General features: G+C 30.0%; 1 protein-coding gene across 2 annotated transcripts in view; it reads right to left on the reverse strand.

Annotated features, from left to right (window-relative positions):
* Positions 1-295: 295 nt before the first annotated feature.
* Positions 296-17,594, reverse strand: part of LOC109601307 (forkhead box protein L2) — a 37,064-nt gene continuing 19,765 nt past the window's right edge. For both annotated transcript variants that reach the window (XM_049966594.1, XM_020017536.2), the window contains exon 3: positions 296-1,581. In XM_049966594.1, the coding sequence (XP_049822551.1) occupies positions 725-1,581 (857 nt within the window). In that variant the 3' untranslated portion in view covers positions 296-724. The remainder of the gene's footprint in view (positions 1,582-17,594) is intronic.

A 17,594-nucleotide genomic window follows, 5' to 3' on the forward strand; every position in this document is an offset into this window, starting at 1 on the left:
ATTTTAAGAATTCTTTTTTATTCAATTAATTGTCTTATAAAGATGATTTATTTTATTGAACTTAATTTTATTGAAATGGATCATGCACAGATGGAAAAAAAAATAAAGCAATATTTTACTTATCTTTCCTAGTTATATTTTTTATATGTTATGATAAAATGAGTAAAGAAACTATTTGTATTTTAATCTGATTCGTTTTATAATAAATAAATTTAGTTTTTTAAGAAATCAGATTGGATTTTGAAAGGCATGAAATATATTTTCTGTAATTTTGATTATATAAATAAAACAGTAATACAGTTAAATCAAATATATTTTCGCTTTAAGTTACATACATAAATACATATAAACAAGGACCTTTTAAGGCCTAAATAAAAGGACGGAATAGAAACTAATATATTAAATTGTCAATCGTTCTATTAATCCGTGCTTTAAAAAATAAAAGTAGCCTTGTAAGTTTGTAACACAATAAAATAATCGCACCGTCAATAGAACAATCAATCAAAATCTGATCAAAGCTAGAACATGATTTGAACACATTTTGTATAGAACTAAAGAACAAGTTTCCGGACAGAGAAACAAACAATTGTTTATACAGATTTACTTTTTAATAAAATACTATGTGCTACTAAAAATTGACGAGAAAAGTACGAGAGAAACATCAAGGATTAACACGCCCTGAATCGATCGTCCGAGTCCTTACAACACTTTAAAAACAATCATCTCACAGCGACCACGGCAGCATCAGTTGCTGATCGGCGGGCGGCGAACTGTGCGAACTGGGCGGATACTCGGCGTCCGGATGCCAGTAGGGCGAGTACCGGGCGGTCGCCTCCTGTCTTATGTTGCAGGGACTGAACGCCGCCGGCGTCGAGTAGGCCTGCTGCTGGTACGGTGGCGCCGAATTGCAACTGGAGTAGGTGGTCAGCTGCGGCTGGCTGAGCCACGGGGCCGCCTCGTAGCGCGAGTAATGCGGTGGGTAAGACGGGGTGAATATGTTCCTGGGCAGGGAGAGACCGTGCTGTCCCAGGGCGTCGCCGAAGAACGGCTTCGGGTAGGGCTGGGGCGATCTGTAGGGGCGCTTCATTCGTCGTCGCCGTCTGTAGTTGCCGTTCTCGAACATGTCGTTGAACGCCGAGTCGAGCGTCCAGTAGTTGCCCTTGCGTTCGCCGCCACCCTCTCTCGCCACCTTCTGGAAGCACTCGTTGAGGCTCAGGTTGTGCCTGATGGAGTTCTGCCACCCTTTCTTGTTCCGCTCGAAGTACGGGAACTTGGAGGTGATGTACGAGTAGATTTCGGACAGGGTCGCCTTCTTCGCCGGCGAGGAGTTGATGGCCATGGCGATGAGGGCGACGTACGAGTACGGCGGTTTGCTTTGGCTGTTGCTGGTGCTGTTGGAGGTCGACGAGGCGGTCGAGGAGGTCGGCTGCGGTTGGGGCGATTGGCAGGAGCTGGTGCTGGCCGCCCTGTCCTGCTCCTCCGACTCGATCGACGTGTGCGACGCGTTGCTGCTGCCGTTTCCCAGCAGCGTGCTGGTGGAGCCGCCGCTCAGACTGTTGAAGCTCGACACCGGAGAAATCGCTGCAACAATAACAAAAAGCAATGAGTAACGCGCAAAAACGTGCGGAATATGTTCGCAATTAATGTGAGGGGGACAGTGTTGGTTCGTGCGGTTTTAGCATCGCTTTGTTTCCACACGGTTACGTCAAAAGATTTCGATATTAAATTACGCTTGGTAAGTGCGAGCTGGGCAACGTTCTAACGTGCATTTGTAAATTGCCAAAGTTCGGCTATAAATCTAGAAATATAGCTCGGGGTGGCCTCAGTTCTACTTGCTCGCGAGCACGTTCCGATACCAAGACGGCTGTCGTTATTTAAAAATTAACGACACCCGCCCAACCTACACTGCTCGAACAGGAAACAGAAACATTTATTTGCCAAGGCGTTGTTTGATATATTCTGCCGCACGTTTCGGAATTAATCGTTCATTGTTGGTGGTTTGTAAATTTTGCCTTTGCATGTTGGTAAACATAGTTTTCATCTGGTTTTTAATTGGTTTGCCAGTGTTTTTTTGATAGGAATTTCTTCTTACATCCATTCATTATTCATTCTCATTAAGCAGGAAAAAATTGAGATGTCATAGATGTTTTCTAAAGTCTTTCTTTTTGAGAATATTTTTGTTTTCTTAACAACTAAAAAGAAATGGAGATTTTTTCAAATATAGAGAACAATTGCAAAAGTATTCTATAACAGAAACAAGAAGTGTTTTATCATGTTTTTCCTATTTTTACGAATATTTTCTAATACATGTTTTTATATAACTAATATTCATTTTATCGTTATATAATAACTAAAAAAAATGAAGAAATGATAAAAATAAAAATTCAATTATTAATAAAGAGGAGATAAAAAGAAAAGGATGCCAAGTAAATGAGAGGACATAATTGTAATTTTTAATAAATCTTTTATATATATTTTTCTTTTTTTATAATAACCAAAAAAAGAAATGGGGAAATACATTTTTAAAATAAAAAGAACAATTTTAAAAGTATTCCAACTGAAAGAGAGGAGATACTAAGTATGTCTTCATCATTCTTCTTTTACTCGTAACAAAATGACCAGAAAGATATAGAGAAATGATAAACCCAAAATACAATTTAAAAATAGAGGAGATAAATTCAAAAGTATTCCCAAGTAAATGAAAGAAAACAAAAGAATATTATAATTTTCTTTTATATTTATATATATTTTCTAATGCATCCTTCCTTTTATATTTATTTTTCTTGTTTTCTTCATAATAACCAGAAAAAATAGAGAAGAGATAAATCCAAACTACATTTTTAGTATAAAAAGGACAATTTCAAAAGTATTGCAAACTGAATGAGGGAAGGCATAAAGTATTGTCTCCATCTATTCTTCTTTCTCTCGAATCAAAATGACCAGAAAGAAATGGAGAAATAATAAAGCCGAAATACATTTTAAAAATAAAGGAAATAAATTTAAAATTATTCCAAGTAAATGAGAGAAAATAAAAGAATATTATATTTTCCTTTAATATTTATATATTTTTTCAAATACATCTTTCCTTTTATATTTATTTTTCTTTTTTTCTTCATAATAACCAGAAAAAATAGAGAAGAATACATTTTTAGAATAAAAAGGACAATTTTAAAGTATTCCAAACTTAATGAGGAAAGACACAAAGTATTGTCTCCATTTATTTTTTTTTCTCGTATCAGAATAACCAGAAAAAATGGAGAAATAATAAAGCCGAAATACATTTTAAAAATAAAAGAGATAAATTCAAAATTATTCTAAGTAAATGAAAGAAAATAAAAGAATATTATATTTTCATTTAATATTAATATATTTTTTCAAATGTATTCTTCTTTTTATATTTATTTTTCTTATTTTCATCATAATAACCAGTAAAAATAGAGAAGAGGTAAATCCAAAATACATTTTCAGAATAATAAGGACAATTTCAGAGTATTCAAAACTGAATGAGGAAAGACACAAAGTATTGTCTCCATTTATTTTTCTTTTTCTCGTATCAGAATAACCAGAAAAAATGGAAAAATGATAAAGCCGAAATACATTTTAAAAATAATGGAGATAAATTCAAAATTATTCCAAGTAAATGAGAGAAAATAAAAGAATATTATATTTTCATTTAATATTAATATATTTTTTTCAAATGTATCCTTCCTTTTATATTTATTTTTCTTGTTTTCTTCATAATAACCAGAATAAATAGAGAGGAGGTAAATCCAAAATACATTTTTAGAATAAAAAAGACAATTTCAAAAGTATTCCAAACTGAATGAGGAAAGACACAAATTATTGTCTCCATTTATTTTTCTTTTTCTCGTATCAGAATGACAAAAAAAAATGGAAAAATAATACAACCGAAATACATTTTAAAAATAAAGGAGATAAATTCAAAATTATTTTAAGTAAATGAGAGAAAATAAAAAAATATTATATTTTCTTTTAATATTAATATATTTTTTTCAAATGCATTCTTCCTTTTATATTTATTTTTCTTGTTTTCTTCATAATAACCAGAGTAAATAGAGAGGAGGTAAATTCAAAATACATTTTTAGAATAAAAAAGACAATTTCAAAAGTATTCCAAACTGAATGAGGAAAGACACAAATTATTGTCTCCATTTATTTTTCTTTTTCTCGTATCAGAATGACAAAAAAAATGGAAAAATAATAAAACCGAAATACATTTTAAAAATAAAGGAGATAAATTTAAAATTATTTTAAGTAAATGAGAGAAAATAAAAAAATATTATATTTTCTTTTAATATTAATATATTTTTTTCAAATGCATTCTTCCTTTTATATTTATTTTTCTTGTTTTCTTCATAATAACCAGAAAAAATAGAGAAGAGGTAAATCCAAAATACATTTTCAGAATAATAAGGACAATTTCAAATGTATTCCAAACTGAATGAGGAAAGACACAAAGTATTGTCTTCATTTATTTTTCTTTTTCTCGTATCAGAATGACCAGAAAAAATGGAGAAATAATAAAGCCGAAATACATTTTAAAAATAAAGGAAATAAATTCAATATTATTCCAAGTAAATGAGAGAAAATAAAAGAATATTATATTTTCCTTTAATATTTATATATTTTTTTCAAATGCATTCTTCCTTTTATATTTATTTTTCTTGTTTTCTTCATAATAACCAGAAAAAATAGAGAAGAAGTAAATCCAAAATACATTTTCAGAATAATAAGGACAATTTCAAAGTATTCCAAACTGAATGGGGAATCACACAAATTATTGTCTCCATTTATTTTTCTTTTTCTCGTATCAGAATGACCAGAAAAAATGGAGAAATAATAAAGCCGAAATACATTTTAAATATAAAGGAGATAAATTCAAAATTATTCCAAGTAAATGAGAGAAAATAGAAGAATATTATATTTTCCTTTAATATTTATATATTTTTTTCAAATGCATTCTTCCTTTTATATTTATTTTTTTTTGTTTTCTTCATAATAACCAGTAAAAATAGAGAAGAGGTAAATCCAAAATACATTTTCAGAATAATAAGGACAATTTCAAAGTATTCCAAACTGAATGAGGAATCACACAAATTATTGTCTCCATTTCTTTTTCTTTTTCTCGTATCACAATGACCAGAAAAAATGGAGAAATAATAAAGCCGAAATACATTTTAAAAATAAAGGAGATAAATTCAAAATTATTCCAAGTAAATAAGAGAAAATAAAAGAATATTATATTTTCCTTTAATATTAATATATTTTTTTTCAAATGCATTCTTTCTTTTATATTTATTTTTCTTGTTTTCTTCATAATATCCAGAAAAAATAATGAAGAGGTAAATCCAAAACACATACATTTTTAGAATAATAAGGACAATTTCAAAGTATTCCAAACTAAATGAGGAAAGACACAAAGTATTGTCTCCATCCATTGTTCTTTTTATCATATCTAAATGACCAGAGACAAATGGAGAAATAATAAAGCCGAAATACGTTTTAAAAATAGGGAAGATAAATTCAAAAGTATTCCAAGGAAATGAAAGGGAACAAAAGAATATTATATTTTCCTTTAATATTTATATATTTTTCTTAATGAATCTTTCTTTTTATATCTATTTTTCTTTTTTTCATAATACCCATAAAAAATGGAGAGGAGGTAAATTCAAAATACATTTTTAGAATAAAAAAGGATAATTTCAAAAGTATTTCAAACTGGATGAGAGAAGACACGAAGTATTGTCTCCGTCTTTTGTTGTTTTTCTCGTATCAAAATGACCAGAAAGAAATGAAGAAATGATAAAGCCAATGTTAGACCAATATGTGATTGTATGTTCTCCAAATGGAATAATTATTATTCTTTTATTTTTTGGTTTATTTACTCATAATCTTACCATAATTATTAAGTTGCATAACAGTTAAAAATGTTTTCTTAAGCTAAACCAGAATAAATTCAAATGGAAAGTACTATTTTTACAAATCTGTTCACAAAAGTGGTACCACCCAAAAAGTACATTAACATTTTCTAAGTCCACAGAAAATTTTACTATGAAAAAGTTTAATTTTCACTTGATAATTTCATCCTTGTAAACTGTGTGATTAATTGAACCTGAGGGCAGTACAGAACTGCCGTTGCGTCTAATAATAGGTAACAATATGTCTTGTGACAGAGTACACCCAATAAACGAAATATGCGGAATGGCATGGTGTGTGCGTGCATAAATCAACCGACCGAACAAACAATTTGTCCGGTGAGTGAGATCATTCGCGGGGCAATTTGTCGCCGCCCGCCACGCTAATTATCCGAGAACGCGATGGAAGCGATCCCGCTCCGAAGGAGTGTAATGGCCCGACGCGCCGCAGCTGTGCGTGGGAGTCACGTTCTTTCGCCACTTAGCCGGGTACACTGCTCCAAAACGCCGCCGCCGCAATCTTTGTCCTGGAACGGACCCGAAGAACGAACGAACGAAATTCTTAAGGCGCACGATTAAAAATACGCACTGTTCGAAAATAGCCGGGCAAAAGACCAATCTAAAGGAAATTAAGGACGCTTGCGATAAATAAGGGGCAAATGAAATAAATGATGAAGTGGTAATACCGACGCGGACGGCTAAGTGCAGTTACGTCCGTGTAAATCATCCGCGTCGGGTCCGTTCTCCAAAGAGCGAGACGATGCGGTTTTATAAATACGTGCCGAACATCAAACGATCTGTGTCCACACTATTTGCAAATAATCCTTCAAAACCGTGAATTAATGCAGTCAAACACGGTGCCGTGCGCTCCGGATGGACTTTTTGTTCACGTTGATTTAATTGGATTGTTTCGGGATTAAGTGTTAACGTGTTTTTTCTTGGGTGATTCATTTCTTATTTTTGGAAGTGTGCATTCTCAAAATTCTTATGTATCATTATCAATTTTTTTTTCTTCAATTCCTCTTCACTCGTGCCATTTAATTCTTCTCTTTACTCAAAATAAGTATTATAAATTAATCATTAATCACAAGTTCTCTTTGTTTTGTTTCATTCATTAAACTCAAGTAGTTTTAAAACTTAATTTTGGCTTTATTTTGTAAAAAAAGAAAACATGAAATTCTTCGATTTTTTTCTTTAATTGGACAACAACGGTACTTCTTATGTGAATTTAAAATGGTTTGGAGTCAATTGTAGAGCAAACATTTTAAACTATTATGCGGCTCAATATCTACAGTTCCATAATTATGAGTAATTTAATGTAAGGAAAGTAATATTTATATCAGTTAGACAACATAGAGACACATATTGGTCTATAAAATCGGGACTTCTTACGGGAATTTAAAACGATTTTGTGTCAATTGTAGACCAATGACTGACAAACATTTTAAACTATTATGTGACTCAATATCTGTGGTAGTTCTCTAATTATGAGATAATGTAAAGAAAATCATATTTATTCCAGTTAGGGAACATAGAGACTCATATTGGTTTATGAAATTGGTACTTCTTATGGGAAATTAAAATGATTTTGTGTCAGTTGTAGAGCAATGATTGACAAACATTTTAAACTATTATGTGACTCAATATCTGTGGTAGTTCTCTAATTATGAGATAATGTAAAGAAAATCATATTTATTCCAGTTAGGGAACATAGAGACACATATTGGTCTATAAAATCGGTACTTCTTACGGGAATTTAAAATGATTTTGTGTAAATTGTAGAGCAATGATTGACAAACATTTTAAACTATTATGTGACTCAACATCTGTGGTAGTTCTCTAATTATGAGATAATATAAAGAAAATCATATTTATTCCAGTTAGGGAACATAGAGACACATATTGGTTTATAAAATCGGTACTTCTTATGGGAAATTAAAATGGTTTTGTGTCAATTGTAGAGCAAAGTTTGCCAAACATTTTAAGCTTATATACGTCTCAATATCTGTGCTAGTTCTGTAATTAAGAGTAATTTAATGTAAAAAAACTAATATTTATTCTAGTTAGAGAACACAGGGACACATATTGGTCTATAAAATCGGTACTTTTTCTGAGAATTTAAAATGGTTTGGAGTCAATTGTAGAGCAAAGATAGACAAACATTTTAAACTATTAAGCAGTTCAATATCTACGACAGTTCCATAATTATGAGTTATTCAATGTAAGGAAAGTAATATTTATTCCAGTTAGACAACATAGAGACACATATTGGTCTATAAAATCGGTACTTCTTACGGGAATTTAAAATGATTTGGTGTCAATTGTACAACAATGATTGAGAAACATTTTAAACTATTATGTGACTCAATATTTATGGTAGTTCTCTAATTATGAGATAATGTAAAGAAAATCATATTTATTCCAGTTAGGGAACATAGAGACACATATTGGTTTATAAAATCGGTACTTCTTATGGGAAACTAAAATGGTTTTGTGTCAATTGTAGAGCAAAGTTTGCCAAACATTTTAAGCTTATATACGTCTCAATATCAGTGCTAGTTCTGTAATTAAGAGTAATTTAAAGTAAAAAAACTAATATTTATTTCAGTTAGAGAACACAGAGACACATATTGGTCTATAAAATCGGTACTTTTTCTGAGAATTTAAAATGGTTTGGAGTCAATTGTAGAGCAAAGATAGACAAACATTTTAAACTATTAAGCAGCTCAATATCTACGACAGTTCCATAATTATGAGTTATTCACTGTAAGGAAAGTAATATTTATTCCAGTTAGACAACATAGAGACACATATTGGTCTACAAAATCGGTACTTCTTACGGGAATTTAAAATGATTTTGTGTCAATTGTAGAGCAATGATTGACAAACATTTTAAACTATTATGTGACTCAACATCTGTGGTAGTTCTCTAATTATGAGATAATATAAAGAAAATCATATTTATTCCAGTTAGGGAACATAGAGACACATATTGGTTTATAAAATCGGTACTTCTTATGGGAAATTAAAATGGTTTTGTGTCAATTGTAGAGCAAAGTTTGCCAAACATTTTAAGTTTATATACGTCTCACTATCTGTGCTAGTTCTGTAATTAAGAGTAATTTAATGTAAAAAAACTAATATTTATTCCAGTTAGAGAACACAGAGACATATATTGGTCTATAAAATCGGTACTTTTTCTGAGAATTTAAAATGGTTTGGAGTCAATTGTAGAGCAAAGATAGACAAACATTTTAAACTATTAAGCAGCTCAATATCTACGACAGTTCCATAATTATGAGTTATTCAATGTAAGGAAAGTAATATTTATTCCAGTTGCATAACATAGAGACACATATTAGTCTATAAAATCGGTACTTCTTATGAGAATGTAAAATGGTTTGGAGTCAATTGTATAGCAAAGATAAACGAACATTTTAAACTATTATGCGGCTCAATATCTATGACAGTTTCATAATTATGAGTAATTTAATGTAAGGAAAGTAATATTTATTCCAGTTAGACAACATGAAGACACATATTGGTCTATAAAATCGGTACTCCTTATGAGAATTTAAAATAGTTTAAAGTCAATTGTAGAGCAAAGATAAACAAACATTTTAAACTATTATGCGGCTCAATATCTACGAAGATTCCATAATTATGAGTTATTTAATGTAAGGAAAGTAATATTTATTCCAGTTGGATAACATAGAGACACATTTGGTGTATAAAATCGGTACTATGGTTTTGTGTCAATTGTAGAGCAAAGTTTGCCAAACATTTTAAGCTTATATACGTCTCAATATCTGTGCTAGTTCTGTAAGTAAGAGTAATTTAATGTAAAAATAATATTTATTCCAGTTAGAGAACACAGAGACACATATTGGTCTATAAAATAGGTACTTCTTATGGGAATTTTAAATGGTTTGGAGTCAATTGTAGAGCAAAGATAGACAAATATTTTAAACTATTAAGCGGCTCAATATCTACGACAGTTCCATAATTATGAGTAATTTAATGTAAGGAAAGTAATATTTATTCCAGTTAGACAACATAGAGACACATATTGGTCTATAAAATCTGTATTTCTTACGGGAATTTAAAATGATTTTGTTTCAATTGTAGTGCAAAGGTAGACAAACATTTTAAACTATTTTGCGGCTCAATATCTGTGACAGATCCATAAATATGAGATGAGATATATTCCAGTTAGATTGGTTTATAAAAACGATTCTTTTTATGTAAATTTAACTTATCTTTGATTAAATTGTAGACCACAAATGGAAAACATTTTAAAATATAATAAAATTATTTTAGAAATATTTAAACTAGTTTTATATATTTTCTGAACAACCTAATATTTAAAATTGGAAACGAAAATTTTTAAGCTATTATTTTACAAATACAATGATATTCAAATTGGATATGAAACACAAAAAATAATAGAGAATTTATTTAATCCGATTCAGCATTCAAACGATATCGAATGTACCGATGTAAACAGATGTAAACAGCACAGCAAATGTTCGAATAACGTTAAAATTAAATTTTAAAAAGCAAAACCTCCATTAGTCCATTGAATTTTGCATTTAAAATATTTGATTTCAGCTGCGTTAAATACAATAATAATCCAGGTAGCCGGTTATTTGGGGCGGTGGGGAAATTTCGTTAATGCATTTACCTAAAATGTGTCCGCGTAATGGATGTGCTGTTTACGAATTGGACCGTACATACCGGACTCATTGTCGGAATTGTTTCAGCGAAGGAGTTTTATTTTTAAGTGGATGCACGATTTAATGGAGCAGAATGGAAGGGAAAAAGCAAATCGACGCTGGAAATCAGCACGGAAATCACGTGGGAGAGTTTATAAACCTGTTTTTTAGGTTTACAACAAAATTCATTCATTTAAGAACGGAAATAATTTCATTTAGTTATTTTTGTTTATAAAGTTAGAAAAGAAAAATATTAAACCATTTGTAGGTAACCGAACTTGTTGAAATATTTATCTACAAATATTACCCAATTAGTTTTGGTTAATTATCAATTGATCGTTACTCAACTTTACGAACCCATTTATCAAATTATCAATACAAACTTCAAACAGTTATTTTTGTTTTGACGTTTATGAGCTATTAAAAATGATAAAAATTAAAAAACACCACGTATTTAAATTTTAAACAAAATAATCATGTAAAAAACCTGTTTTACCTATTTTATATTGATGTTCTTTGATAGATGGCAGTGTGAGCTCACATTAAGTCTATGCGATTCCAGCAGTGAGTGGTGTACACTGGGTTGCCTGCGCTCATAAAATAGTAAATTTTCTGTTTTACAGAGAAGAAACGATCCTGTTACAGCAACATTTCAGCTTCCCGATTAAATATTTACCCCTGCCAGTCACCGTCGCGCAAACGATCGAAGGTTTCGCACGCCCCCGCCTAAAACGAACCGAAGGATCACCAGGGTTATTTAGCCCAGAGGTGCGAGCGCTGTTTGTAAACACCCGTCTCGTGTTTTAGGCCGGGGGTACGAAATAACGAGCGAAGTCCCTCTCTCTCCCACAGGCGCCCGTAACTTTATACCGGTTCATCGGGGTTAATTCGCTAATTACGGGAGGGGGGCCAATTAACCGACCTTTTTATCGGGCGTGCTGCTGATGTTGGGGGTTGTTATAATTTTATTTCTGTTATTGAATGATTATGTTTGTAACGGATACGTAGTAGGTGGGTGAACTTTGTCGAGGCTCGTGTGGGGTTGTTAGCCCTGTGAGTAAAATAAAATAAACTAGTCACATAATACTTTTAATGTTCTTTATCTTTTTAATATCTGCAGAGAACTAAAATAATTGAGATTTATCATAAAATGCATCAGAATAGACTCATTTAATTCGGGAATAATATTGTTTATCTGTCGCCTTTAATGTGCTGTGTCATGAACAACGATGCTTTTGAAGACCTATTGTACAAAGAAGACATATCAATCGAGATGAAGTTGATAGGGCCTTTGCACTTCTGCAAGAAGGTCGATCGCAGAGGAACGTGGCAAACTTGTTCCAAACAAGTCAGCCGGTTATTCACAGATTGTGGAATCGGTGCGGAGAAATTGGTATCAGTCATAGGAGACCATATAGTGCTCGTCAGAGACTGACTCCTCCTCGAGAAGATCGACATTTGGTTCAGATGTCGCTTCAAGAGTGAACAAGAACAGTTTGCCAATTAGGAAACATTCACTTTATGGCCACAGGGACATATTTATCTACTCAAACCGTACGTAACAGACTTCATGAAGCCAATTTACATTCAAGACGTGCAGCTGTTGCTCCTGAATTAACTAGAGCACACAGGAGAATGAGAAGAAGCTTCGCTAATGAACACATTAACTTGAACATGAACCAATGGAGTCAGGTACTCTTTAGAGATGAATCCAGGTTTTGTTTAAGATCAAATGATGCTCAACAAAGAGTCTATAGATGCCAAGGAGAAGAATATTTGAATAAAACTGTGGCTGGGAGAAAAGCTTTTGGAAGAGGATCTGTAATGGTATGGGGAGGTATAACTTCAAACCGACGTACAGTCCTTCACTTCTTAGCTAATGGTTCCCTGTCGACCAGGCAATACATTGACGATATTCTAGAACCTATCGTGTTACCTTTCATGTTTCAGTATGGACCAGATTTCACTTTACAACAAGATAATGCCAAAACACACTGCCAAAGTTGTTCAAAATTTCTTTGAAGAGCATAATTTGGGGGTTATGGAGTGTCCAAAGTATAGTCCCGATATGAATCCGATAGAACATCCTTGGGACATTCTAGGGCGACGCAGAAGAAATCTGGAACCCGCAAGTAACCTTCAAGAATTAGCCCAACAGCTTCAGAGAGAATGGAACAGTGTACCCCAAGACTTGATCCGTCGGTTGCTGAACTGAACTGAAATATTCCTAACGGGGGGTTGATATTATTATTATTATTGACTGATCCTTGTTTGAAGCAGATAATATCTAGTAAACACTGTCGAAATTTGTTGTGTTGTGAATTCCTGCGTCCAAAATAAAATAAAATAAAATAAAAAACCAAAACTGTTTACGTTTTGGGATTGAGATGATTTTTTTCTAGGACACAGCGAAAATGTAAATACATGATTATAAATAACTGCATATCGTGGTGGACGAGGGGTCAATTTTGGGTCATCGATTTGTTACGTCACATCAATAATGTAATATTAATAAACGAGAGAAAAAAAACCGGGCTATCATCGCCGCTAATTGGTTATGTAAACTCGAAATTTTATATCTTCGTGACTTTGATCGCGTCGAAAAAAGTGCTCTTGTATTGTTTCGTAGAGTGTTATATTGTCACCAGTTGTGTCGAAAAATGGATTTCTAAATGAATGTGGATTATACGGTTGGATTATTGATGGGCTGGACCGGGTCCAAGAATGATTTTTCTTTCGTGCCGCAATTATTCGGAATGCGATCACTTTGTTTTGAACGCGTTGTAAATTGCGGCTTATTTCTGAATTACTTATTGTTCAAAATACGTATTCATCATCTTGGCGTATTGGGAAATTCGGAGAAAAATTACCTAAATTCAAACGGTTATATTGCTCTAGAAGTTTTTCAAAATAATTTATCAAAAATTCAGTTGGTTTATTATTAAAATTTTTCATTTTTAAATTACCAAATAGTCTTTTTAAGCGTTATGAAAACTGTGTTATACGACTATTAATTTCAAAAAATGTTCATAATATATTAATAATAAATTAAAGTACTTAACCTGAAATTCTTTTAATTTCCTTCATTTTAAAGTCTCCAATCTCTGACAAATGTTAAAAAATCTTATAGTATTAAAAAAAAACAAATTAATTAGTAAAACAATTATATAACTGATATAAAAATTGTCTAAAAATTCATAATTAAGACTTATGTGACTTGATGGAATTATTTCTTATTAAAAATAAATAACCTTAATCTTTAAATTTCCAAAATTATATTATGGTATATTATAAGAGTAAAAAAATAGTTCTTATGAAATTTCTTCTATTTTAAACTGTATTATTATATATACCATTTATAAAAAATATTCAAAAAATTCAATTAATTGATGAGAATTACATAAGTTATACAAAGAACTGTTAAAATAGTTTTTTTTTTAATTACAAATATAAAATATTTTTCGTTTTGTCTAAAATATTTTAAATTAAAAGTTAATTAAATAATTGTTGTATTCACAATTATCAGAAAAAATTTCATTTTTTCACAGAATTATTAAAAATTTTCTTCCTATTAAGTTTATTTAAAAAAAAAACTTCTAAAATATTCCTAATTAAAACTTCATTGAATGATTTTTAAATCGACCATTATCAAATAAATTCTTAGTTTTTAGAATTGTAAAACATTATTAAAAATTTTTTGCCTTAATAAGTTGACATATTTATTTAAGATATTTGACAAATGTTGAAAAATCCTGAACAATCTAAAAAAGCTTCTAAAAAACATAAATTGGAAAAAATTACATAAATTATACAAAGAACTGTTAAAATATTGTTTTTTAACAATGAATATGAAATATGTGGTTTTGTCTAAAATATTTTCAATTAAAACTTAATCGAATGAATTTTGAATCCAATATTATCACAAAAAATTCTTAATTTTTTGTAGAATTGTAAAACATTATTAAAAATGTTCTCCCTTTATAAATTGACTCATTTATTTAAGATATTTGACAAATGTTGATAGATCCTTTACCATTTAAAAAAAAAGCTTCCAAAAAACATATAAGTGGGAAAAATTTAAATAAATTATACAAAGAACTGTTAAAATATTGTTTTTTAACTATGAATATAAAATATTTGTAGTTTTGACTAAAATATTTTTAATTAAAACTTAATTGAATGAAGTTTGAATCCACCACATCAGATAAATTCTTAGTTTTTTGAAGAATTGTAAGACATTATTAAAAATTTTCTCCCTTATTAAGTTTAGTCATTTATTTAAGATATTTGGCAAATGTTGAAAAATCCTGTGTACCATCTAAAAAAAAGCTTCCAAAAAATATAAATTGGAAAAAATTACATAAATTATACAAAGAACTGTTAAAATATTGTTTTTTAACAATGAATATGAAATATTTGTAGTTTTGTCTAAAATATCTTTAATTAACACTTAATCGAATGAATTTTGAATCCACCACATCAGATAAATTCTTAGTTTTTTGAAGAATTGTAAGACATTATTAAAAATTTTCTCCCTTATTAAGTTTAGTCATTTATTTAAGATATTTGGCAAATGTTGAAAAATCCTGTGTACCATCTAAAATAAAGCTTCCAAAAAATATAAATTGGAAAAAATTACATAAATTATACAAAGAACTGTTAAAATATTGTTTTTTAACAATGAATATGAAATATTTGTAGTTTTGTCTAAACTGTTATCAGAAAAAATTCTTAATTTTCTGTAGAATTGTAAGACATTATTAAAAATTTTCTCCCTAATTAAGTTGACCCATTATTTGATTAATATATTTGACAAATGTTGATAAATCCTGTACAATTTAAAAAAAAGCATCCACATAACATATAAATTGGAAAAAATTAAATAAATCATACAAAGAACTGTTAAAATATTGTTTTTTAACTATAAATATGAAATATTTGTGGTTTTGTCTAAAATATTTTTAATTAAAACTTAATCGAATGAATTTTGAATCCACCCTTATCAGCTAAATTCTTAGTTTTTTATAGAATTGGAAGACATTATTAAACATTTTCTCCCTTATTAAGTTGACTCATTTATTTAAGATGTTTGATAAATGTTGAAAAATCCTGTACCATCTAAAACAACAACAACATAAATTGGAAAAAATTAAATAAATCATACAAAGAACTGTTAAAATATTGTTTTTTAATTATAAATATGAAATATTTGTGGTTTTGTCTAAAATATTTTTAATTAAAACTTAATCGAATGAATTTTGAATCCACCCTTATCAGCTAAATTCTTAGTTTTTTATAGAATTGGAAGACATTATTAAACATTTTCTCCCTTATTAAGTTGACTCATTTATTTAAGATGTTTGATAAATGTTGAAAAATCCTGTACCATCTAAAACAAGCTTCCAAAAAACAAATAAATTGGAAAAAAAATACATAAATCATACAAATATCTGTTAAAATAGTTTTTTTAACTATGAATATTTTCGGTTTTGTCTAAAATATTCCTAATTAAAACTTAATTGATGATTTTTGAATCCACCGTTATGAGATAAATTCTTAGTTTTTTGTAGAATTGTAAAACATTATTAAAAATTTTCTGTCTTATTAGGAATTAGTCAGAAAAGTGCTGTGTCATTAAGAAAAGCTTCCAAATAAAAATTAATTAGAATTAATTTATTTAAGATATTTTCATATGTAATTTTATTATTTTTATATAAAATTTGGAGAAACCTTTGAATCTGATTTAGATTAAAACATAATATTTAATATTGTTGTATAATTCTTCTTAATCTTCATGTTTTTATTTTAGATACTTAGTTGTTTTGAAAACTTGGACTTTAAAACATTTTTGGTTTTATCTAACAACAATTAAAATATATAATTAATTCCATTTAATAACATTATAGATTAAAATAATACTCGATTGATTTATAAGAATGGGTAATAAATTTATTCTTTTTTAAAATCTTTAACATTTTAGATACATTTTAATAGAACTATCTGTTATAAATGGAATTCAGAAATTGTTAAATTAAGGTAATTGTAATTATTTGAACTAGTTTGTCTATCTGATTTAAATATTAAAATTTATTGTAAATAAACTGCTTGAAATTGGATTAAAAATAGATTTAATGATGAAAAAAATGGGATAAATAAAATATAAATAATCTATTGAATAATCTACGAATTGACGCATTTAAATTCGGCTTTTGGAATCTTTTGCGTTTGACAGTGACTTTCACAAATGAGATTTTTGCAAAATCGGCTTCGAACCAAAACTCCCGGCGCTTGTTTACAAAATAAATCAAACAATTCAACCTCATTCGCTTCGATAACCTTTCGGCAAGGGTGCGTTATCGCCGAATGTACGATGCGAACGCATATTAAGGCCCCACATTCTCGGCGATAACACCCAAACGCGATTCGCTAATTAATTGTGACCAGATGATAAAAAATGGGAGATAATTACGTAAAAACCGCCGAAAATAAATTGAACCCTGATGAACTGGCGGAAAATGGAATTTTTAATGCAACACTTTCTTGTGCAATCGGTGTCAATAAATGGTGCTTTTGCCTATTGATTTATCAGTAAACAAACACGAATTCCTTTTTTTTCTTCTTCTCAAACGTCCAGACGTCAAAATAATATTATTTAGTTGTTGGTTGTTGACGCACCAACACGATGAGTCTAATTCCGAAGTTATTTATTAATAGCTCACATCTATTTACAAATAATAAAGTCGATGAAAAATCAATCGATTTTGACTAACGAACTCGTATGATTCGTGCGTTTTTTTTTTCTTCTAAATTCAACACACTGTGGCTTCGGTTGCCTCGTTTAACCCACTAAACTTTGACCTTTGGTACGATAAGGCTGAGCGTATCTATCTGTTACGGGAAAAATCTGATCGAATGTAAAGTCATGTCTTGTATTTGAACTGTT

Source organism: Aethina tumida, chromosome 4 (genome assembly GCF_024364675.1).
Source record: "Aethina tumida isolate Nest 87 chromosome 4, icAetTumi1.1, whole genome shotgun sequence".
NCBI classification, from domain to species: domain Eukaryota; kingdom Metazoa; phylum Arthropoda; class Insecta; order Coleoptera; family Nitidulidae; genus Aethina; species Aethina tumida.